Source organism: Amblyomma americanum, chromosome 11 (genome assembly GCF_052857255.1).
Source record: "Amblyomma americanum isolate KBUSLIRL-KWMA chromosome 11, ASM5285725v1, whole genome shotgun sequence".
Taxonomy (NCBI): domain Eukaryota; kingdom Metazoa; phylum Arthropoda; class Arachnida; order Ixodida; family Ixodidae; genus Amblyomma; species Amblyomma americanum.
In genome coordinates this window covers 17,446,028-17,472,027 of record NC_135507.1, presented here as the reverse complement: position 1 = coordinate 17,472,027, position 26,000 = coordinate 17,446,028, and the positions used below count along the sequence as shown (strand labels likewise).

The window sequence follows — 26,000 nt, the reverse complement described above, 5'->3', positions numbered from 1 at the left end:
AGGTGAGGGGACAGTAAAAAGATAACCCGTCGTCTAGGCGGGTAGCCCTCTGGCTACCCTCTTTCTGTTCGATGTCAAAAGTTTTCCTATCCTATCCTGTCCGTTTTTCTCGCAAAGGCGGTACCTCGTGCCTAGACCATTTTCCCAGCAGTCAAGGAAAGCCCGCGAAATATAGAGAAAAAAATGCACACTTGACTGTTCTCTTTCTCTGCCGTGTTCTACAGCCCCCGACCCTCTTTTGAACGATCAAAGCGTGCATGCTAAGCGTGTTGAAGTGGGCGGTCGACGGTGCTTTCAGTATCGGCCTGAAAGTACTTACCTCCGTGCCTTCGGGAATCGACACCTCGAGGTAGCGTTGACCCCGGAGGCAACGCGATGTGGCCTGATGATTGATTTATTGATTAAAACAACCTTTATTTCAAAAGAGCTACAACTGGGGCTTGTTCGAAATGCATCCTTGAAGGTATTGGTGAGCGCTATCAAAACACGGAAAGGGACGAACACACAGGACAAAGCGCTTTGTCCTGTGTGTTCGTCCCTTTCCGTATTTTGGTAGCGCTCGCCAATACCTTCAAGGAACCTGTATTTCCATCAGAAAAAAGGCGCCTCCCTCCCCGCCCCCATCACGCAGGCCTGGGAAGACGGGGAGTCGTGCGCCTGCGGATTAGAGGCTGGCAGGCAGCCCTTGGCTTGTTGCGGCCTCTTCCGCCACACATGGATGGTGCGTCGCTGGATGGTAGGGTCCGCGCTTCGCAGCAGGGTCTCCCAGGCTTCTCTACTTACTATATTTTGTCCCACCCCTGGGGATTGTGGGCACGCCCAAATTATAGAGTCGAGGGTCCTTCTCGCCCCACAGTGTTTGCACTTATCCTTCTCTCTAATCTCTGGTAGCAGGTGAAACGCCCAGACCGGGTTCATAATGGTGTTAGTTTGAAGCCGCCTCTACGCGAGAGCATCTCTGTTATTTAGGCAACCATCTGGCGGGGGTACCAGTCTACGTCCAAATTTATAATGGTCGATGATTTCCCCGTAATTTTGAAGACGCTCGTCGTATGCCCAGTGTGCTGGGGGCTCGACGGCTACCCCGAAGCAAAGATCTCTGGCTAGCTCGTGAGCCGCCTCGTTACCAGGGACGGCAGCGTGCGCGGGTGACCAAATTAACTGAAGTTTCCTATTCAGCGTTCTTTGGGTGAGGAGAGGCCTGCCATGACAGCTAGAAAACTGATGACAACGGAAGTAGCGAATCTTTCCAGCATGAGAAGGAGGAAATACTTTGTTAGACCTAATGGTGTTTTGGGCACGTAGGCTCTTGGGCCCCCGCATGACCCCACTGCACTCAGACGTCCATGAGTCCAAGATGGTCCATGACGCCGGCGGCCCTGTTTGTCGCGACCTCCTGCGTGTCCGGGTCCGCAACAGGGCCTCCCATTCCTCCCAGCTGGTCAGGTGCTCCAGGCCGCGCGGGGGAGGATCCGCCGGGCATTGGAAGAGGGTGTGGGTGAGGGTGGCGTGTGGCTCAGTGCAGAGAGAGCAGGTGGGAGTGTAGGCACTCGGATGGACCCGGGAGAGGATTTTGGCATTAGTATGGTGAATATATAGTCTTGGAGAAAAAGGAAAGGACGTTAATTGAAGAAGTCATCACTTTACAGCCTGAAAAAAGCATGCCACAGCTAGGAACTCACTTTGCCACATCCAAAGCTATAGCAGCCGTAAGTTATTTGATACAGAAAGAAAATTCATTCCAAGATAACTTTTCTGAGTCTACGAGAGTCGCGTGTCGGCGGGAAAAATGTTGCTAGCTATAGGCTTCTACGTACTCTGCTGACAAAACAAAGGCACTTTGCAAGAAAAGTGTCAGTCGGCATTGGTAACTTGAAAACATAAAGCAGCTACAGTTTAGTGTCGTTTCCACGTCTGTAACGGAATCGCATCATGAGAAGGAAGACTGAGACAACGCAATGATGTGTTACGGTGAGTTTCAATCCGTCATGGCACTTATCGATCGCGTCTCTTTTCGGTGGCACCAAGGCTGTTAGCGGTTGCCCACGCGTCCACTTCGTGGTGTCGTTGATCCCTGTTCTTTACTGATAAGCTTGCAGCCTCCTCTGACCTTGTCGCGACGCTTTAAGTTTCGCCTGAAGTAAACATTTCCGTTGTATGCCTCTCTAGCTGTTTGGTCCATGCCTGGCCAATTCTGTAGCATGTTACTTGAGAATGGCCGTTAAAAATAAGTGGCTGAAATCAAGAAGGGGAAATTGGCATAAAAAGTGTATAAGGCGGAGAGCCGATAAGCTTTGGTCGCTTAGCGTAAAATTGTACATTCCAAGGGAAGGTTAACACAGACGGGGTGGCAGAAAGCCAGGTGGTTAGATAAGATTGAGCAGTTTGCGAGTGTAGGACGGTGGCACCTGGCGGAAGGCAGGGTTCATGTCTGTGGGAGGGCCTTTGTCCTTCTGCAATCGTAACATAATGATGATGATGATGATCGTGACGCTGTCTGTACGAATAAAATCAAACAACAAACACAGCATTGTGCTTGGCGAGACTAGACAAGCCCCGTCAGATCACCACGCAGCGCGATTCGCGGCGGCCTGCTTTGCCTTTACTGAAGCCCAACACGTTCACAAAAACCGAGAAACGTTCGTGCGAAATCCTTGTGTAGTCGTCCAACTGTGAACGTATATTGATGCTCTTGATTCAAGTATCAGTGTTTGGTGGGTTTTTAGCGCTTGCACGACTGCCTGTGAAAAAAAGAGAATGTTGTGTTTTTATTTTTCGAATATACCTTCAGTTAAGTCCGTCCTGGCCTTGTCTACTTTCGTCCTTTGTTGCCGCACTGTTTTTCTCCTTTCCCCAAAAACCAATTATTATTATTATTATTATTATTATTATTATTATTATTATTATTATTATTATTATTATTATTATTATTATTATTATTATTATTATTATTATTGCACGTGGCGACCGGGGCCGGACGGGCTGAGAGTGGGAACACCGTGAGCAACGTCAAATAGACAAGTTTTTTCCTTTATTATTCTATTCGGTGCAGGCTATACAGTTAGGTTAGGCGCGTTGCGGGGAGCAGAACTTAGTTTTTCTAGCGGCCAGGATATTGGAACCGACCGCTAGGCTTTCAGAGCTTATTCGTGTGTCATGTGTCGCTCGAACTGAAACAACAACAAGAAAAGAATTTGTGAACGAAAGTTGGTTATTCCCCTTCCGGTTGGGCGGTTTTTGCAGAAAACTGAATTTATCTGAACACGTGTTTGCATACGGCTTGAACCTGTGCACATTCTGACCATTTTTGCTGTAGCAATAATGAAGTGGTGATAACATGGTCGAGCAAAAGAAGGCTTGGTAAAGGGACCGTGACGGCTTTGTGAACCTAAAGGAAACGCGGCTTGAACGGGTAGAGGAGGGGGATGACGCTGATTTGAGCTGTAGATGGGTTTCGGGAAAAACGTTCCCTTTTCCAAACTGTGAAAAAAATTCCACAAACAGGCGACACCGAACGTTCCGTAATCCCCTGTGATTTGATCAACCGTCTCGCGTGAGGGAGGTGGGGGTTCGATCCCCAGTGCCGCCGGCTGCCCGCCAGTTTTCTATGGGCACAAGCTTTCACCTGGCTTGATGCTCAACCTATCTGACGTTACGTGCAGTACCTGTATTGACGGGGAATACAGTTAGTACAAATTGCTAAGGAATGAAAAAAAAACCGGAAGACACACTTGAGACTGCTTACGTGTGGTAATATGGAAGCATTACTGTCCCTGGGTTTTTTTAGGATAGGAATTAAGTGGCACAGTAAGTGTCTCACGTCTCGATGGACACCTCAACCATGCTTTAAGGAAGAGGTAGAGAGTCTGGGAAGGCATGCAACTGAAGGTGCACATGTCGTCCGTTCGAATCCCTATCGCAAGCTAGCCTCCAACTTACTAGCACAAGCTACACACCGGAACGCTGTATACGACAGACGGTTGCATTACAATTTCGACTAGAATGTTGAGAAAATGGCACCACAATAAAAGTGGTCAGCGGCGAGAACATATAGATTTTCGGCATATACAGGATTGCCTGAAGTGGCTGTGCCCGGCTTGCTGTTGCATTACAATTTCGACTCGAATGTTGAGAAAACTGGCACCACAATGGAAGTGGTCAGCGGCGAGAACATATAGACTTTCGACATATACAGGATTGCCTGAAGTGGCGGTGCTCGGCTTGCTGTGTGCGTCATACGGCCGCTTGATGACGTCACCTTGTTTTTCTACCTTCGCTGAGATTTTGTGTTCCATCTTTGACTACGCACATACGTCGCCGGCTTTTCCAGTAATGGGACTAGTAATTCTTTCGTATTCAAATCAACTTGCAAAGAACATGTGCTCTTATCTGGAACAGTTTCCAGTAAAAGGAAATGGTTCAGGCATAGTTTATTTGTGGACGAATAAAAAAAATGCAGGCAAGACGACACGGACCAAGTTTAGTGCCTCAATTATTTACGGCATAAAATAGTTGAGATGGTGCCGATAGTATTCAATTGGGGGACACAAATGATTACATCGAGGATCAGTATGGATACATAGATTACAAAGGGAAGTTAATGCTAGACCTCTGTGATCAGAGCAACTTAGGGTAAAGACCAAAACCAAATGCCAGGGCCGAATCAGGTGGGAATTCCGGAACAGGCCGACACCCCTTCACTACTGCCTAATGTTGCTCGGAATCTACAGGGTGCTTCAGGTAACTTGAATTAAGGATTAAAAAGAAGTAGCGCACCGGAGCTAGGTGAAACCAACGCCATATTGTTTCCTGTCGTGTGATGCTCTTCAGAGTATTTTAAAAATTGGGTGATTAAAATAATTATGCAAAATTTTAGTGTCGCACGCGTTTCGTGAAGTTTAAGAGTGTGGTCACGCAAAAACCTGTCCAGTTTTTTTTTGTAGCAACTTAACTTTTGAGTGGTCCTTTTTTCCAGCATTTGAACACAGCCCGCGGGCGCGCTCGCCGACTAGTAGTGACCGGCCGACGCCACTCTCAGAAGTCTTAATGTATGCACGTCAGCACATTCTTCCTGAACATTGCAACGCGCGCGCTGTGATCTGCGATAAGTGCGAGGGAGACCGTCGACCGCCATCGCGTAGACAAAAGAAGAAAAGTGAAGAAAAGCAGTGAAGTCACCTATTTCAATGCAGCCTCCGTATTTTTATATATTTATCATTTTGTCGCCCATCTAACTAGCGGCGGCCGCTCACTTGGGTGCGGTCAGCGCGGACGTTTCATTCGTTCAAAACACGGTTGGGATAACTGGAATGTGGTAGAGTATGCGGGCAGTCACGTGTTTTTTTAATATTTCGCGGGCTTTCCTTAACTGCCGGAAAAAGGACCACGTAGGAGGTACGTTGCTGCAAAAACTGGATCGGTTCTGTCTGAACTCCCTCTACAAACTTAACGAAAGGCATGGGACCTGAAGTGATTATTAAAAAATTTGCTTAATTCACCTCAGCTACTTAAATAATTACGCACAATTCTAAAGAAACTTTAAGAAGCGCGACACGTCTGGAAACAATATGCCGTTGGTTTCATCGAGCTTTGATAAATCACTCTTTTTATCCTTCCATGGCTAAAGTTACGTGAAATACTCTCTACAGAAAGCTTACAAAAATGTAAATAGATGAACGAGGGGAAGTACAGTCTGGGAAATGATCGTAAACGTGTTATTCGGCAGATGGGAGCCCTGATCAAAAGAGAAATGTGGAAAACACAAAACAGGCACGCAAAATTAAACGACGAACTAATAGCGCAAAAGCGGCTGGCGTTGAGGAAGCAATAGAGAAACGCCCTATGGAGAAGTGGAATTATATTTCGAACTACTCAGCAGTACGAAAATGAAACAAGTAGAAGTTGCAAACTGCCGGAAAGGAAAGATGAAAGGCATGAAGCTGGTGGAATAAGCATCTTAACGTAAAACGAAATTAAGCCTGCATTTTTTTTTTCAAATCTCCTTCCCACCAACTATGAACTTGTTCACAAGGTCGCAATATCCATAAACAAATGAAATAAATAAATAAACGATTAGTGGCTTCAAGGGAATAGAGAGAACCAAAAAAAGGCGCAGGTATCTCAAGAGGAAACAGACGGAAAATGGGAATCTTATCGATAAGCTGCATGTACAGGCCCTCGTCCAAAGTAAAATAAAGCAGTCCACTTATCTCTGATTGGCTGAAGATCGCGATGCCGGTAAAGGTGGGGCAAGAAAATTCTGGAACCATATAAGCTGTCTGGGTAAAAATAATCAAAGAATGCAGGAACAAACTTCCGACGCTAAAATAAAATGTTGAGAGGGAGACGACGCAGTCAACTACATGAGTTATACACGAGCCATTTAGGAGCGACGAAAGGGTAATCTCCCAAAATGAGAGAGCAACACGGGACAGCAGAATAGAAAGAGACTAAGAACTGATCAACCTTAACTACAAAGGCGGAAGCAAATATTCCTAAATCCACATCCGCAGAGATAGACGAAATGGAATTCATGCTGATTAATGAACTTGGTCCATGAAGCATGGAAACGTTGTTGAAAGCATTAGAAACAATGATAAGCAAATTCCTGACAGCGGGCGCAAGAGTAAAATGAATTTGATTGATAAAGGAAAAAGAGACAGTATGCACATACAATAGATAGTATGCACATACAATCATTCAGATCGATTACGATGACGTGTATCATGTACAGGCTGGCAGTGCAGGCGGCGAAATTAAAGATGCTGTAATGGACAGACAGTAATGAGATGCATGGAAAACTTCAGAAGCGGGGGTCGCCTGTAGAGTAGCCTTTTCTTGCTTACCCAGTGCATAGAATCAGATAGGGCGGAAAATAGACCCTAGTATTTAGAGATAACAATGGTCATGTGAATTAATCTGCGGCGGAAGTTAGCAAAAAGTGATTGGAAGATTGGTGGCTCAAAAGTAGAGAGGTGACGTAAGGTTAGAAGTGTCGGATAAAAAAAAAGTGAAGGCACTTAGGTCCGCTTACGTGTAGGATTGCGAAAGCATGTCACTTTTTTTGCATGCTATTCTGACGCCACATGTTAAGACTAGTAATGTGACTTAATTACGGCGTCACTTTTTGCATATCACCCTGACGACACTTCCCCCTTCCACAATTCGACATACGCTCACGTCAGCACGAATCATGGTGTCATGTGACATGGTATGACGCTATTTGACTTTGGTGGGGCTCTCACATTTTCATTTCCGCTCCCTGCGGACGCCACTTTTTCTCCTGATGGGTGCATATAATGCTTTCGCATTATAGTTGTATTTAAAGAAAATGGAGAATTTATGAACGGGTTTGCTCCACTGTTAAAGAAATGTAAAGGAAAGAAATAGCCGAACATGGTGGCGACTGCCATCAACCCGTTTCAAAGGGGACGCTCCTATCTTCGAGCCATCCGCGCTTAAAGCTTCTTTCGGACTGGAGCCGTGAAGCCGCGCCGTTCGACAGTGTCTCCCGCGCTTCCTGCGGCAGAGGAATGAACGCTTGTTTACAGTGTTTTCGCCTGTACCGCTCTAAGGGATGAAATGACACGCACTTATTTCCACCTAATCTTCTGAAAGGCACTAGTCCTCTCTCGCTTGCAGCTTCTTGAGAACATGGAAGGCCCAGCATCAGGTGTGAAGCGCTGTCGTTTCAGTGGTGTTCCGAGGGTCCTCAACAGTGTGAGACTAGTCCTGTAGCCGCTGTTGACGAAAGGGTCCGAGCAAAGAAAGCCTGTTTCGGAACGTGTCCATGTCGATACAGATGACTGCGCCACTAGGACCTATGCCCTGTGCACATTGGTATCCTTTCGGCAGGCTGCCACAGTTTGTCTGCGCCACACACGGTATGTTACACGGTGGCGGCACAGACTAATGAACTATTATACCAACTCTGAGCCGACAAAATACCTCGGCATCCTGTTTTGCTGGTCTCAAAACTACATACCACAGATTCTAATACAGGAGAGTGAAGCCGCGAGCTATTTTATATACTAAGGGACGATGCAGTCCGCACTTCACTTCTTGAAAGACTCAGCCGCAGCAGGGGCGCGCCGTATACGTGGCACCGGGCTAACCGGGTGCTATGGGAACGTCTGACGTCACTGCTTCCAAGTGGCTGTTGTCTCAAGCCTCCGTAACGAATATGTGCAGGTCAAGACCGTACGGGAGCGCGGTGTTGGATGACTGGAGGTGCAGGACGTGTTCTCCACGCAGCTCCAAGTGCAGCTTCGGACGGCAGAGCTCGCCGAGGACAGGCACACGGTGAGCACGTCACTCGTTTCATCACGCGCGAGAATGCCGCGGCGTCAACTATATGGTCTGTAGACGAAGCACGAACACGGGCAGTTGGGAAAGTAGCAGAAGGAATGTGGAGAGTGAAATTTTAGCACTCATACGCTCAGCAACACCGACCAAAGATCTTGTCACCACCGTACGTACGTTTGTACTTGTGTCGTTTCCTAGCCACAGCGACGCTACATTAAACCAAACTAAGCATAAAAATTAGCTGCATGCAACCCACATGTCTCTCACACCAGCGCCACGTACCTCAAAGCCCGATTGAGCCGCCCACTGAGCCAAGCGTACCGCCACGCCCTTCCTTTCCTCAAAATCATCGGAGTCAACGCCAACGTCAATGAACACAGTGAACACTGACGGCCTATAGAAACAAGAGGCGAGCGCTCGGTTTCGAGGTCAGCGGCGGCTGAGTGACGTTATAGCGGTCACGTGGTTCAGGGTCGGTTCAAAGACAAACGCGCGCACGCGGCGAATAGGTCGCACCGGTTAATAGTTGAACGCGATCGCAAAGGTCGATTGGTTGACCAACCTCTCGCGATCAACCATTAACCGCCTTCTTTAGCGTGGCAGGGTGGGCGCGTTGCCTATCCATTGTGCAGAACGCAGTCAACGTTACAGACGGCAATCCGCGTCTTTGATTGAAGCCCGATTGAAGGTCTTTGAAGGCCATTCTCCGGCCTACCCGACGACTGCTCTACCTAGCGTAGTGAAGCTTTTCGCTTCAAAATACAGAGCTAAAATTTGGCCCATCCAACCCTAAATTTTACCTTGTCCAACACGATCGCGACTTGCAAAGGTGGCCCAGACCGTTTACAGAATTTGACCCAGGCCACCCCCGAAATTTAACCTTGGGCGATTTGTACCAAAATGGATGCCCAACAACAACTGACCATGCCGAGCAGGCTGGCGACCTCCAAATTTCGACCAGAGTACTTCCAGAATTTGACCCGGGCCACCCCCCCCCCCCCCAAATTTGAGCTGGGGCGATTTGTACCAAATCGATGTCCAATCATAATTTACCGTGCCAAACACGATGGCGACTTGCAAATTTGGGCTGGCCTTTTCCAAAATATGGCCCGGGCCACTCACGAACTTTGACCTTGGCCTCTTTGAACCAAAGGCAGTGAAGTACAGCCCAAAGCCAGTGTTTTCGCTCTATAGTAGCTTAAAATGCGCCTACTTGCTTTGTCCGCCTCATTGTAAACAAGGAAACCGTATCGGTTCCAAAACGTCTTTCATCATTGCTTGACTTCGTCAGTGGCTGTAAAACACTTTTTTTTTTCACTTCTATGCCTGACCAGACGAATTTTCGTCGAATCCTTGACTACTATAGGTTTAACCGAGTTAAAACCCTGACATTTTTTCTTATGATGGGTTTAGCATGTGCTCCTCATACTGTCACAGTTGTGCTGTAACCACCTGTTTATGAATTTTCACAAGGCAACCATTTTTGGTCTATTAACGAACCAATAATGATGATCAGGATGATTTTTGCAATGGAAGGGGTAACTTTGGCAGAACTGACTGGGACAGAGAGACGACGATCGCAACGAGCGCCTACATTCAAGCAGGGGCGCGCCGTAGCTGGCACCGGGCTAACCGCGTGCTGTAGAAACGTGTGACGTCCTGCTGCCAAGAGGCTGCTGTTTCATGCCCCCGTAACGTATTTGTGCAGGCCACGCCTGTACCCGAGCGCGGCGTTGGATGACTGGAGGTGCAGGACGTGTTCAGCTTTGGACGGCAGAGCTCGCCGAGGACAGGCACACGGTGAGCACGTCACTCAGATCATCACGCGCGAGAATGCCGCAGCGTCAACTAAATGGTCTGTAGACGAAGCACAAGCTCGGACAGTGGGGCGAATTGCAACAGGACCGGAAAGCGGAACTTTCTTATATGCCCACAGTATGCGCTCCTCATGCATACTGTCGCAGCTGCGTTGCAGCCATGATGTTTGTGAAGTGTCACAAGGAAACCGTTTTTGATATACTAAGAGAGCATTCATGCTTGTCAGTAGGATTCTTACAGTGAAGCAATAGCTTTGACAATGATCTGGAGCAGAGAGGCGACAAACAGAACGAGCGCTTACTTTCAACTGTTTTATTTTTTTAGGCGGAAAAAGATTTTGTAGGAATGGTGGAGGGTGGACACACACAGTTATGGCTGTTTTGACATCAGATAGGCGTGTTCTTTCTTGGTGAGTTTCACGGATGGGCTGCTCACATATTTATCTGTCAGTGCGTGTCAGTGGGACACGCACGAAGGTATACGTGGCCCAGACAACTCCCCCCCCCCCCCCATCCCTCTCACTCCCACCACAAAGACCATTCACAACTCACAGGCTAATCTCCACCTTCACGTACCCATCTACCTCACACCAAGCAGCCCAACAATACATTCAAACAGAAAAAAGGAACAACCGTAGCCTTCTGCATTCCTTTTAATTCAATGGTCTTCTTGAGCAGCACCAGGTTGGATGTAGGGCTAAACGGTCAACCACTACCAGCTCGTTGCCTTTGAGTCTAACGTCACAACCACCACCAACATCATCATCAGCCAGACTACACCCATTGCAGGGCAAAGGCCTCTCCCATGTCTCTCCAATTAATCCTGTCCTTTGCCTGCTGCGCGCACCGTATTCCCGCAAACTTCTTAATCTCATCCGCCCCCCTAACCTTCTACCGCCCCCTGCTACTCTTGCCTTCTCTTCGAATCCACTCCGTTACCCTTAACGACCAGCGGTTGTCTTGCTTCCGGATAACATGCCCCGCCCAGGTCCATTTCTTCCTCTTGGTCTCTACTGGGATGTCATTAACCCGCGTTTGTTCCCTCACCCACTCTGCCCGCTTCCGGTATCTTAACGTTCCACGTAGTATTTTTCTTTCCATAGCTCGCTGCGTTGCCCTTAACTTAAGCTGGACCCTTTTCGTTGGCCTCCATGTTGAATACCGGGAAGATACAGGTGTTGTACACTTTTTGCTTGAGGGATATTGGTATCCTGCCATTCATGATCTGAGATAACCTGCCATATTCGCTCTATCCCATTCTTATTCTTCTAGTTATTTCCCTCTTATGATCCGGATCAGCTGCCACTGCCTGCCCTAAAGAGACGTGTTCCTTTACCACTTCCAACACCTCGCTGCCATTTGTGAACTGCTGTTCCTTACCTAGACTCTTGAGGAACTCTTTTGTGCATAAACAGAACTGTTTATCTGTTTTCTTTAATATAGAGAAAGCATTATGATACCACATGATGCTAAGGTATCATCCGTGACCCGTTTCGTCTTTGGGATCTCGGTGAATATGCTGACCCCCATTCAGAGTTATCTGTCTGAACCAGAGATGGCCATCCTCACGAGGGCGAGCCCTCATAAGGGCGTCCTCGCCTTCACTTCATGAGGATTTCATTCGATGAGGTGAGAGCAAGTGAGGATGGGCACGTGAAAATTCATGAGAACGAGGAAGGACATGATGAGGTGAGGGTGAGGGAGGGAAGACTTGAGTATGTGAGGGCGAGGCTGATGGCTCGAACCGTACTCCGGGCAAACATTTTTCTCTGTGCAGACCGTTACAAATTCCCGTTTTAGAGCGCCAGTTATCAGGGTGAAGGTTCTCGGGGAAAACGTAGTTTCTGCAGTCTGGAGGTACACGAGGCGAACACGCGCACCTCCTTCTCCGCGATGTACTACGCCGCTGACAGTGCTATGCCAGAAAAAGCGCTCTTGTAACTAAAAAAAATCTATTTAAAAAATTTTGTAAAGTTTTAGGGGAAACATCCTGTATAGTGCGCTAACAAGGAAACACTGGTTGGGCCGTGCGGGTGGCCGCTGGTCCAACGGGAGCCGTGGTACCGCAGTTAACATTTTAATTATCAGCCCTGAGTCTGTTAGTAATCAGATTGCATAGTAAATCAAGCAGAAATTATACCTAGTAACTAGTAAGGTTGTTGAATTCCCAAGTTCTAAGCCTTGTTTTCACGAAACGAAGTCCGATTTCAGTTTAGTGAGTTTTCTAAAGACTGGCTGCAGCGCAAAAATACCTCTACGAAATTCTTCTGTTAAATCAGACTCTTGCACGCATTGGTATGGAATTTTTTCATTCACACTTAGCAGTTCAGTACCGTCGCATTTTTCTATTTTCGCTGGAGTTGCGGTATAGGAAAGCTGTGCCGCAATATGGTGGGCAAAGGCAACCACTGTAGTCTTATCATGGAAAAAAAATTGAGACACTTTGGAAATTCCAAAGTGTGTTCGGCGAAAGCCTGTGGCCATGCGACTGACTATGTCCATGTCTTCTCTTTTTTTGCATATGGCACCGCCAGTCGAATGGCCACAGGCCTTCGCCGAACACACTTTAGAATTTCCAATGTCTTTTAATGTTTGTCTGGCGTTTGGTATTGGGGGAATCCGCCTTTTTGTGGCGCTTCTCTGAACCGCTTGCCGTGGAATCATGGACGGCTTGGAAGCCATCCGACTCAATCGACTGCAAAGAAACGTCTGATGAAGGAGCGTCGCCGCGCCTGCCGCCGTCGCGCGCACTGGCTCAATCTGGTGCACGATTGACGTCACTGTTGCCATGCGCAGCGAGTTGAGATTCTTGTTGTTGGGAGTGGAAAAGGGCACACTGAGAGGGTCGCTGCACTTAGGGGGGGGGGGGGGGGGGGGGAGGAGGAGAGAAAAGAGTGGCGGTGGTCGTCGCGTCGCGCGGTGAGAGTGGTTGGCTGCGCCGCCACCTGTTTTGCTGAGGTGCAGCAGAATGTGCGCCGATGCGTGGGGAAGAGGTCACAGCAGCCATTGTTTCAGGGCAGGGACAGACGGACGGACGCCGCGAGTATGAGCCATTAAATGCTTTCGCCTTAATAAGGCAGAAGCCTAACCACCTTAATCTGAATCATCGCACGCTCCGCCTTGCATTGTACAAAGAGCTAATAATGAAAAGTTGTACTGCTGTCTAAATAGCCTGACATCTCTTGGCTTGTTTTTGTCGCTGGTGAAACGTGTGAACACGTAGTCGCGCCCCTGATTTTACGAAATTTCTTGCAGGCATCGCAGGTAATTGACACTCAGCGTTTGGGTAATGCGTAGACGTGTAAGCAAAAAAATAACGGGCGATTTAGGTTGGGTGTTAATCACGAATTATCGTGCGCTAGCACCATTAGGCCTGGTCTTGCATGGTTTATCTTGACTTTCTATGCTTTTGGTTGACCTGAACTGGCTTACTTCGGTTGATATATAATATTTTGTAAGTTTTCGTCATATTGCATCATTTAGACTTGTACTGCAGAAAAATTGGTCAATTCCGTGCATTCACAGATCAATGAGAGTCCTTATTCCGCTCCTGACGCAGAGGTGCAGCGGTTAAGCTACGCACCACTGCCTTGCAATGGCAGGTGCTGCCAAAGCTGGGGCTTATGAGACCCATGTTTTTCCTGAGGACTCTTTCGCGACTAATCAATAATTGAACTGCCACGGTGGGCAGTTTGCTCATAATCCGGTGGGCAGCTTATGATGACGTTACAACGTCACGTGACCAATCTGGCCCACGTGCTAGAAGCAGGCTTCGGACAGACAGACATCCGCTTTCCGGCGGAGTGGAAGCACTGGGGCACTAAAACGGCAACCACAGGAATCGTTCACTCCAGACTCGGGAAGTTAGTGAGTGCTATTATTCAGCCCAAATGATGCATTTTAGCGATCCGTTGCATTTTTCAAGTAGCCTGAATAGCGTTTTATTTTAAGCGAACGCATAAGAGACTCACTGAAGCGGAAAGCCAGCAGCGCAATGGGGAATGACACTAAAGAAATAAAAAACTTACCAGCTGGGGGAGCGGGATCTGAACAAGCGGCGGCACAAAAAATCCGTTCCGCTGGCTGCAGCTCCATACCACTACGGCATCGCCACAGCTTTTTTTAAGGATGGTATTCATTACACTAAAAATATATTCTATTCTCATTAACTAAACTATTTAGAAAGCTTGTAGGAAACGCCACGAAACACATCGCAGAGTCAGAGCAGCAGAGTACTAGACGCGAGGTAAGGCTGAGCACAATCACCAAGAGGAAATGCCACTCCAATTTAAAGTCTGTCGGTTCATGCACTTCCCTCAGATGAACGATTAGTTGGGACAAATCCTTACATCCTGCATGTATGAAGTGCCAAACTCTCGAGCTGTGCTTGCATTGTCGTCGTCTTAGTCACGTCGCCGCGTTCAAGCTTGTTAAGTTTGAAAGCGTGGTCTTCATCATCTTCCATCTGTGCAACGTGGAAGCGTCACCAAACATGCATGCAGCAAACCGCACTATATGGCGGGAGATGAGAAACAGTGAAATTCAGAAGACCTAGTGCTATCGCAATGTCATCGGGTAATGATAGTTAAGCGACCTGAAAACTTTTTGTTCTCAGCCTACTGTGTGTTTAGCACTTATTGTAAGTGTCGTGGTAAACGCTACTGCATTGTTTTCTAAATATTCCAGGCCTATATTAGCTTTTGTGCACAGACAACAACACGCTGACTCATTTTAGCAGCGCATATAGATAACAATGAAATGTTATAAGTGCAGGGCACTAGTATGCACGCAGTGCACACGAGAAGTGGAGGCAGTCTGATATTTTGGGGTTCAACTCGTAGCTTTCTCGGTTTTGTCTCACGTATTAGCTCAGACAAGACGCACACACGCACACGCATGAACAATATAAGCATGTAACCTCTCCCAGTAGTGCCATGAGGGATTTGTTGTATGTTTATTACCCAGTAATATCGCCAGAGGTTGCAGAATACAAAGTCTAACACAGCTTTAAGGCGACTGTTAGGGTGAGGGAGGGCTTGAAAATTTTTCGAAGTGAGGTTGAGGGAGCACTGGATAACTTTTCAAAATGAGGCCGAGGGTGAGGGAGAAAAAGTAAAAATGAGGGCATTCGCCCACCTCTGGCCTGAATGGACATTCAAGGCCCGTGCAGGAAATTAATTATCTAAGCATTTTGTGCTAGAGAATGCTGTCCCTCAAGGGGTTCTTGACTGCACGCTTTTCATACAATGAATTCATTGAACAGCGTCCTACCTAGATCTATATCCTACTCTGTTTTATGGACGATGTAAATATAAGTTACAAATTATGTAATGAATCGATCTGTAAGCGGAAAATTCAGTTAGGAGTAAAGGAAAGTATCACAATGGGCAGTCGAAAATGAATTTAAACTCAGCGCAGAAAACAACGAGGTATTAGACCTAAACCCAACATCACACTTAACGGCCAGAGATTATTGCTGTTAAAAAACACCACAAATTTCTTGGCATCATAGTCGACGAAAAACTTAAATTAATCGCACACATTAAGCAGTAAGACTGAAATGCATCAAGGCACAGCATCTTTGAAAAATCTTGTCACGCATTTCTTGGGGTAAAGATCTAGACTGTCTGCTGAGTCTTCTAAATAGAGTAGTTCTATCACGTACGTATAGACTACGGCTCGGTACTGCAAGAGTCAACACGAAAAGCACCTTAGAAATGCTCGATGCAGTGATTACCTGGGTCTGCGGTTGGCTACTAGGTGTTTCCATACAAGCCCAATTGCTATTTTGTATGTCTGGAGGGGTGGCCGATGGTCACTTGAACGAAGGCAGAAGTTTACAAGTATAAGATACGCTAAGAAGTTATTATCTCATGCTGACCATCCATACAACGCGCCGTTGCAAACCAATCCAGCACACTGCTATTTTCAAACCGACCGTCTGAAACCCCACTTTTACCCATTGAGTCGCCACAATTGCCCAAGACATGATAGTACCGGCATCCAATATTCTGGTGACTTCTTCTAAAAACATAAATGCTTCCTGGGAAGTGTATCCAGTTGAATGTGACACATTTTTTCGTGGTGTTGGCAAGCATGGGTCGCCAATTGGCATAAAACAGACCTCATGCCCTTACAACCAAAGCATTCATCTTAAAGCCCTCTTCCACCCTTAAAACCCTCTTCCACAGGAACGTAGTACGACACGAGCGCTCGGGTCGTCTCTTGTTTCTTCTTCCACTATGTCCTGTGTATCGCGCAGCTTTAAGATGAATCCGTTCCAACTTGCCCAGTTTTTTGTTCTCGTTAAGCAAAACATTAGTGCAGAGAGTTTTACACTGATACCTCCAAGACTTCCTCAGTTTCATGTACAATTCACTGCTGCCACTTTCCGAAACAAAAACAATGAACAGACACACAAGCATATTTACTGCAGATTGTCATGACATCGTACTGGCTGTTAGACCTCTCCTGCAAAAGAAAATACCAATCAGTTATTTACTCAGATTCCATTAAAGGCGGTTTTGGCGCTGTCCTCCGGGAAACCCTGTAATTAATGCCCTCCTGAAATGTCTTATGTTTTTACGCATATTTAACCTTAAAGTTACAATATGCTGGGTACCAGGTCACTGTGACCTAGATGGAAATGAGGAAGGTGATAGATTTGCTGTGTCAGCTGTCGAACTGAGTTGGATTGATATAAACCACCTTCTATACCAGGACCTCTGGCCACATATTAGGGCTGCGCTCCACAATGAGAGGCAGCAAGATTAGGACGAAGAAACAGAGAACGAACTGCACAGAATAAAACCAAGGATTGGAAGGTATAGCACAGAAAAACAAAATAGATTAAAAGAAGCTGGTCTCTGCAGGACTGACGATAGGACATAATACATCACACATTCACATCTTTTAATGGATACATATTCACCGCAATGCGCGAGTTGTAGAGCCCACATTTCTGTTGTCTGCCTTTCATTTCATTTCATTTTATTTCCTTAAAGGCCCCATGACTGGGGTATTACATAAGGGGTGGGAACTAATAATAAAAAGCATTCTTACAATTGTACTTAATTTTTTACATTTTCAATGAAGTTGGATGAACAGGTGATGGTGGCAATGTCGCCTGGAAGGCCGCTCCAGTCTGCAGCTGTGCGGGGAAAAAAGGAATTGACGAAGGTGACGGTGCACGAGAGTGGACAGGGCCACATGAAAATTATGACTGATGCGGAGTGAAATACGTGCTGGAGTAGGGAGAATATGATGACTGGTGCTCATAGGGCTATTGAAGATTTTATGAAATAAAGATAAGCATATTAATCATTTGCCCGAGATTGGAGACAAAGACGACAGCACCTTTATTTTTAGGTGTTGACTGCATTCGTTCATTGAATAGGGCTTTTAACTCATGTAAGCTTTCTAAATATCTCTTATTCGAGGTAACTACAACCCCTCGTCAATGCTGAGGAGAACGCAAAGAACGCTAAGCTTAGTGGTAGCTCAATGCAGCCATGGACACTTCTTTATGTTTAGGTGGTGACCACATGTTTTATTGGATCCTCAGCAGCAGCAGCAGCCTGACTACACCCTCTTCTATGTCTCTCCAATCAACCCTATGCTGTGCTTTTTAAAAGATGTTTTTCAAAAGGTACTCGTGCAAGATTTTTGGTATTATTCCAAAGAGGTCTTGCAAGTAATTTCAGCCCTTCCCCATTGCTGAGGAGTAAGCTGAGCTTAGCCGTAGCTGCTACATGTCTCGCCCTTGTTGCTTAAGTAAGGTCTGTGGTTGAGGCTACCTGGCTTCGTATTTTATATGTAACAAATCTTACTAAATATATTATGGGCGCTATACACCACTTTATGTCATTAAACCTGACTTTTACACCCTCTTGACGCAGTATAGTCATGCACATACTCACTACTCGTACGCCCTATACATCGGATATTGTTTTTACATATGTACACATATTTTGGCCTCTGCCGGCCAAAAAATTGGTTGCGGTTGAACTACTGTTGAACCTGGTTAGACAGCGAAAGCTGTAGTGTATCGGGCAAGCAGGCGCGGCTTGGCTTATGTAACGTTGAGTGCGTTCTGTGCACTGGATAGGCAGCGCGCCCACCCTGGCAGGTGGCAGTGAATGGTTGATCGCGAGAGGTTGGTCCCGCAATCAACGCTGCGGCATACTGTTACAGTGCCACATTTCTGCCAGAACGTTGTCAGCGCTAATGCATGCAACCCACATCTCTCCCTCACCACCGTCGCGGACCTCAAAGCGCGATTGAGGTGTCCATTGACCCAGGGATCCAACTATGCGTCCTTCCTTTGCTCAAAATCATCGGAGTGTAGAACGTTGTCAACGCCAACGAGCACAATGAACGCCGAAGTTCAATAGAAACAGAAATGGTGGTGGTGAAAAACTTTTTAATGTTCAAAAACAGAGTTTTGGAGTCAGAAGAACCCGTTACATGCTCGGTTATCCTCAGTCCGGGACCCCGCACGACGACGCCCCGTCTCGCGCCCGCTTTACCAGAGCCCCTTTCGACTTTAGTGTGAAGCAGTTGAGGAGAGCAATTTCCCATGCCTCTCGGGTAGGTGTAGGGATCAGGGAAGGTGAGGATTCTGAGTACATGCCCAAATCATGTGAAATATATCGCGGATCTCTCCACAGTGCAGGCAACGCTCATCTAGGTTAGGGATCAAAGTGTTTCACTACGGCAGGACAGAGAACAGTTTGCTCCTCTATCTTACTCAGCACCTTGACAAGGGCCTGATATTGGCGGTGGCTGTCACAATAATGAATGAAAATTGCACGGAACTGCAAAAGCGGTTGATGGCCTTAGTTGCCTATGTGCCATGAAACAACACGACGCACACACCAACCGTCCGATGTATTCTCGCTTCAGGGCTCGTGCTTACCCAGATGATAATCTTCACGGTCGTGCCTCGATTCCCGGTAACCATGCAGCACATGCATGCGCTGTCGTGAGAGCTATACCTCCGTGCTCCGGAAGATCGGACATCGAAATTCGCGTAGGAAGCTCGCGGGCTCTGCCCATATGTCCCGAAATCACCACTTGTTACAAGGACGGCCGCTTCATCCACCCTCCACTTCACCATACACTGGATTGAAAATACAGCGAGGTCTGGTGGCAACACCACACAGACCGCTGCATCTCCTCCTGCCTCCTTCGTCGCTACCACCCCACCTTGGGTCTCCCACTCTGCTCAACATGGGGGAATGCCCCAAACCCAACCCACTTCATGTGGAAAATTGTTTTGCGAGTCCCTCAACCAGCTGTCTAAACATGGCTAGCGGAAAAAAAGCTCTCCGTTGAAGCCCAGGACCATCGAAGATTATCTGTTATTTTTTGCTGAGATTAGTAGTTTACATCATGATGGAAAAGTTTTTACCGCACGAAAAAGAAAGCAATTGAAACTAGGTGCTCATTCTGTTCGTCGTCTCCCTGTCCTAGGTCGTTCTGCCAAAGTCAGCGTGTCGATTTCGAAAATGCTATAGAAACTAGCCCCAATAATCGTGTCAGTGTGTCAGCTCCGAATTTAATTTGCGAAGAAGGGTGAATATTTTGGAGAGTAAGAGAAACCTAGCTTATATATCGAGGGTTGCCTAGCCTGAGGAACTCGATTTTGAAGGCAGGATGAACTTCATGACTATAGTGAAAAAAATATGAACGTGGACTGTTAGGAATATAAAAACCTAGTATGGGATGCGCTTTCTTCGAGTGACGACTGCGACCCCTGGTTTGTCAGATGTAAAGCCAGAGGTTCATTAGTCAGCTGTTTGTTTTATCCTCTACAACTGTAGTTGGTAGCTGGTGTTAAAGCATGCCATTTCGAGCGATTTGTTCGTAGACATGGACGGCCCCTCGGAAACGTTCTTCCCAGTAATGGGGCTCATCTTTGAGTTATCGGGTTCTTTCCTCGGATAAAGAAATGTTTGCTGATGGAGGGTACAAAATGTGGTTGATAACCGCTTACGAGGTGTAGGAAGGTGAAGTTGCAGTCCTGGGCCTTGGGTAATTGACGCAAGTGGTCTCAACAGGTGTGTGGACGACTGTACGTTGAAAACGTTTCAGAAGGCTAGCACACTAGCGTCCGACAGCGGCCATTATGGTTGTGTGTGAATCCAGACTTGCAGGCTTCCCCGCCTGTATGCAGGGTGTTTCACCGAAGAGTTTACACAATTCCTAAGAATATAATTCGTGAGTTTTAACAACACTTTTTTCGGCATAGCATTGCCAGCTGTGTAGTACATCAGAATACAGCGAAGACGTGCTGACCAGCAGGTTCGTTAACAAATATTAATCAGCCATTACTGGTAGGCTGCTTATTTATTGAGAGGCCTGTAGCCCACCGTAACAACCATATCAGTTTTTATAATTTTAGAAATGCGATTACCCTTGGTGTTGTGGGCTAACAAATTTTGGCTCTTTCGTCGTTACGTGGATCCATCACGCGAAAATATATGCCCTTTCAAGAAGCTGCCAGGCAAAGCGGACGGCTGGGCGCTGTACTAGCAATTTCAACGGGGCTTGATTAATTGCTACCCTGGGACTGGCGGCAAGTAACTGTAGAACGCTGATCAGCACGGTGCTGCAGGTGCCGCGGAAGACCGTGGCAAGCGCACATCGACCGCACAGCCGAAAACGCGACGGACCTGTTTTTTTCCTTGGATAGCATTTTTGAGATGCTTTCTTATCCTAATGTCTCGAAAGAAAAAAAGGCCTAAATGTTATTCAGGCAAAGAAAATAAACGCGTGCATCTTGTTTTCGGATGTCCGGTCGATGTAGGGTTGCAGCGGTGTTCCACGGTGCCTACAGCAGCGTGACGATGAACGGGTTCCTAGGCGTATACAAAACAGTACTGAAAATATCAATAGAATTTATATGTTTATACCAATCCGCACGCTGCTGCAGGGGCCGTAATAGCCAGCAGGAAGCACACATAGACGAGGCATCCGGAAGACGCAACGTGGGCTAATCCCTTTTTTTTTTACTGGACATCGGGACGTAAATACCGCTTTATTATAAAATATAAATGTCCAGCAAAAAAAAAGTCCACGCGGCGTCTTTCGGGTGCGTCGTGTGTGTGTGCTTGCTGCGGACTTACACGGCACCTGCAGCAGCGTGCGCACTCCTCCCGAGAATTCCGGATTTCGAGAACAAGAAAAAACAGAATGGGTCCTGCGCTTTTATATGTTTATATCCATCAGCACGCTGCTGCAGGTGCTGTGGAAGACCGCAGCAAGCACGCATCGATCAGGCATCCGGAGGACTCTACTTGGGATTTTTTTTTTGCTGGACATATATAAATCCCACTTCAGAGAGGGATTTATATATGTCCAGCAAAAAAAAAAAGCGCTGGTAGAGTCTTCCGGATGTCTCCCCGATATGTGCGTGCTGCGGCCTACCACGGCACCTGCAGCAGCGCGCGCGCCGCTCCCGTGAACACAACATCCCAAAATAAGAAAAAGAAACCGTCCTCCCAGCGGGAACACCCTCTGGAGCAACGGGCATCCGCCCTTTGGATACCCGGGGGACAGCGAGAAAGGTGCTGTGCGAAAAGCACAGTACCCCCCTTGTCCCCACACTCCGCGGCTTGGGCCAGCCATGCACGGTGCACCATGCCGGACGCTTGTGACCAGGAATCCTAGGATTCGATCACGCGCCCTCGCGAATGCGAGCGGGACACGTTGCCCGTTACGCCACGGAGTGGCACGGCTTGGTCGTGCTTGTAGCGTGTGCTGGTACGAGAGAAACACGCTAGCGCGGAACGGAGCATGCGCAGTGCTGTGCCACGACGATACGACGGCCAGATACGAAGTTCGGCAGCGATAACGGCGAGCATGACGCGCCTATGGTGATACCGCTCGTTTAGCGCTGTTCGCGCAATCGCACGAGACGCACAGAATTTGCCGTCCGATTTGCTGCCCGCAGTGAACAGATTCCGGAGTGGTCTCGTGGTATAAGAATGCAAAGCCTTCAGTGCGTCTGCATCTTTGAGAATGGATTCGAGCAGCCACTGGCAGTCGGTATAGATGAGGCATCGCGCAGATGGAAGTGAAAAGGAGGGAGTATAGCGGTCAGTCATACCTTCGCACAATGTCAGGCGCCTGTGCAGCGATGTGGAAGACTGCGCGATAGACACGTAATTTGGGCTATTACTGTATTCCAGAAGCGCAAGCGGCGTGCCTGCAATTAGAACATCACGGAGGAGCCAGAAGACCGTATATATATGGTGAAGTTGGACTACGGAGTCAGTGTCAACTCAACCGATGAGAAACACGATCGAAGCAACCAAGGAAACCCAAGCAAACAGGTAGTAGTGCAAATCCAAACATGCAGCGATTCAGCCAGTGTCAACCAGAGAAACAAACGACAGAGACACGGTAAAAGAAACTAGAGAACAGCCAAAGTCAATCAACGAAAGAGACACGGTGAAAGATACCAGAGAACAGCCAGAGTCAACCAACGAAAGCGACACGGTGAAAGAAACCAGAGAACAGCCAGAGTCAAGCAACGAAAGAGACACGGTGAAAGAAGCCAGAGACGCGATCAAAGAAACCAACGAAAGCGACACGGTGAAAGAAGCCAGAGTCAAGATCAAAGAAGCCAGAGAACAGCCAGAGACACGATCAAAGAAACCAGAGAACAGCCAGAGTCAAGCATCGAAAGAGACACGATGAATGAAGCCAGAGTCAAGATCAAAGAAACCAACGAAAGAGACACGGTGAAAGAAACCAGAGAACAGCCAGAGTCAAGCAACGAAAGAGACACGATCAAAGAGTCAAGAATCGAAAGAGACACGGTGAAAGACGCCAGAGTCAAGATCAAAGAAACCAACGAAAGAGACACGATCAAAGAAACCAGAGAACAGCCACAGTCAAGATGAAAGAGACACGATCAAAGAAACCAGAGAACAGCCACAGTCAAGATGAAAGAGACACGATCAAAGAAACTAGGGAACAGCCAGAGTCAAGATCACAGAAACCAAGGAAAGAGACACGGTGAAAGAAGCCAGAGTCAAGCAACGAAAGAGACACGGTGAAAGAAGCCAGAGTCAAGCAACGAAAGAGACACGGTGAAAGAAGCCAGAGTCAAGCAACGAAAGAGACACGGTGAAAGAAACCAGAGTCAAGCAACGAAAGAGACACGATCAAAGAGTCAAGAATCGAAAAAGACACGGTGAAAGATGCCAGAGTCAAGATCAAAGAAACCAACGAAAGAAACCAGAGAACAGCCACAGTCAAGATGAAAGAAACCAACGAAAGAGACACGATCAAGGAAACCAGAGAACAGCCACAGTCAAGATGAAAGAGACACGATCAAAGAAACCAGAGAACAGCCACAGTCAAGATGAAAGAGACACGATCAAAGAGTCAAGAATCGAAAGAGACACGGTGAAAGACGCCAGAGTCAAGATCAAAGAAACCAACGAAAGAAACCAGAGAACAGCCACAGTCAAGATGAAAGAAACCAACGAAAGAGACACGATCAAGGAAACCAGAGAACAGCCACAGTCAAGATGAAAGAGACACGATCAAAGAAACCAGAGTCAAGCAACGAAAGAGACACGATCAAAGAGTCAAGAATCGAAAGAGACACGGTGAAAGACGCCAGAGTCAAGATCAAAGAAACCAACGAAAGAAACCAGAGAACAGCCGCAGTCAAGATGAAAGAAACCAACGAAAGAGACACGATCAAGGAAACCAGAGAACAGCCACAGTCAAGATGAAAGAGACACGATCAAAGAAACCAGAGAACAGCCACAGTCAAGATGAAAGAGACACGATCAAAGAAACCAGAGAACAGCCACAGTCAAGATGAAAGAGACACGATCAAAGAAACCAGAGAACAGCCACAGTCAAGATGAAAGAGACACGATGAAAGAAACTAGGGAACAGCCACAGTCAAGATCACAGAAACCAAGGAAAGAGACACGGTGAAAGAAGCCAGAGTCAAGCAACGAAAGAGACACGGTGAAAGAAACCAGAGTCAAGCAACGAAAGAGACACGGTGAAAGAAGCCAGAGTCAAGATTAAAGAAACCAACGAAAGAGACACGGTGAAAGAAGCCAGAGTCAAGATTAAAGAAACCAACGAAAGAGACACGGTGAAAGAAGCCAGAGTCAAGGTGAAAGAAGCCAGAGTCAAGATTAAAGAAACCAACGAAAGAGACACGGTGAAAGAAGCCAGAGTCAAGATTAAAGAAACCAACGAAAGAGACACGGTGAAAGAAGCCAGAGTCAAGCAACGAAAGAGACACGATCAAAGAAGCCAGAGAACAGCCAGAGTCAAGCAACGAAAGAGACACGATCAAAGAAGCCAGAGAACAGCCAGAGTCAAGCAACGAAAGAGACACGATCAAAGAAGCCAGAGAACAGCCAGAGTCAAGCAACGAAAGAGACACGATCAAAGAAACCAGAGAACAGCCACAGTCAAGATTAAAGAAACCAACGAAAGAGACACGGTGAAAGAAGCCAGAGTCAAGGAACGAAAGAGACACGATCAAAGAAACCAGAGAACAGCCACAGTCAAAGGAACGAACGAATGAGACACGGTGAAAGAAGCCAGAGTCAAGCAACGAAAGAAAGAGACACGGTGAAAGAAGCCAGATTCAAGCAACGAAAGAAAGAGACACGGTGAAAGAAGCCAGAGTCCAGCAACGAAAGAGACACGATCACAGAAACCAATGAAAGAGACACGGTGAAAGAAGCCAGAGTCCAGCAACGAAAGAGACACGATCAAAGAAACCAGAGAGCAGCCACAGTCAAGATCACAGAAACCAAGGAAAGAGACACGATCAAAGAAACCAAGGAAAGAGACACGGTGAAAGAAGCCAGAGTCCAGCAACGAAAGAGACACGATCAAAGAAACCAGAGAACAGCCACAGTCAAGATCACAGAAACCAAGGAAAGAGACACGGTGAAAGAAGCCAGAGTCCAGCAACGAAAGAGACACGATCAAAGAAACCAGAGAGCAGCCACAGTCAAAATCACAGAAACCAAGGAAAGAGACACGGTGAAAGAAGCCAGAGTCCAGCAACGAAAGAGACACGATCAAAGAAACCACAGAGCAGCCACAGTCAAAATCACAGAAACCAAGGAAAGAGACACGGTGAAAGAAGCCAGAGTCAAGCAACGAAAGAGACACGATCAAAGAAACCAGAGAACAGCCAAAGTCAAAATCACAGAAACCAAGGAAAGAGACACGGTGAAAGAAGCCAGAGTCAAGCAACGAAAGAGACACGATCAAAGAAACCAGAGAACAGCCACAGTCAAGATCACAGAAACCAAGGAAAGAGACACGGTGAAAGAAGCCAGAGTCAAGCAACGAAAGAGACACGATCAAAGAAACCAGAGAACAGCCACAGTCAAGATCACAGAAACCAAGGAATGAGACACGGTGAAAGAAGCCAGAGTCAAGCAACGAAAGAGACACGATCAAAGAAACCAGAGAACAGCCACAGTCAAGATCACAGAAACCAAGGAATGAGACACGGCGAAAGAAGCCAGAGTCAGGCAACGAAAGAGACACGATCAAAGAAACCAGAGAACAGCCACAGTCAAGATCACAGAAACCAAGGAAAGAGACACGGTGAAAGAAGCCAGAGAGCAGCCACAGTCAAAATCACAGAAACCAAGGAAAGAGACACGGTGAAAGAAGCCAGAGTCCAGCAACGAAAGAGACACGATCAAAGAAACCAGAGAGCAGCCACAGTCAAAATCACAGAAACCATGGAAAGAGACACGGTGAAAGAAGCCAGAGTCCAGCAGCGAAAGAGACACGATCAAAGAAACCAGAGAACAGCCACAGTCAAGATCACAGAAACCAAGGAAAGAGACACGGTGAAAGAAGCCA

General features: G+C 47.1%; 1 protein-coding gene across 1 annotated transcript in view; it reads left to right on the top strand.

Moving 5' to 3' along the window:
• The window catches only part of LOC144110951 (uncharacterized), a 52,645-nt gene that overhangs the window by 10,345 nt on the left and 16,300 nt on the right, over positions 1-26,000 (top strand). The window contains exons 2-3 of the mRNA XM_077644022.1: positions 8,191-8,301; positions 10,013-10,104. Coding sequence (XP_077500148.1) covers positions 8,191-8,301; positions 10,013-10,104 — 203 coding nt within the window. The remainder of the gene's footprint in view (positions 1-8,190; positions 8,302-10,012; positions 10,105-26,000) is intronic.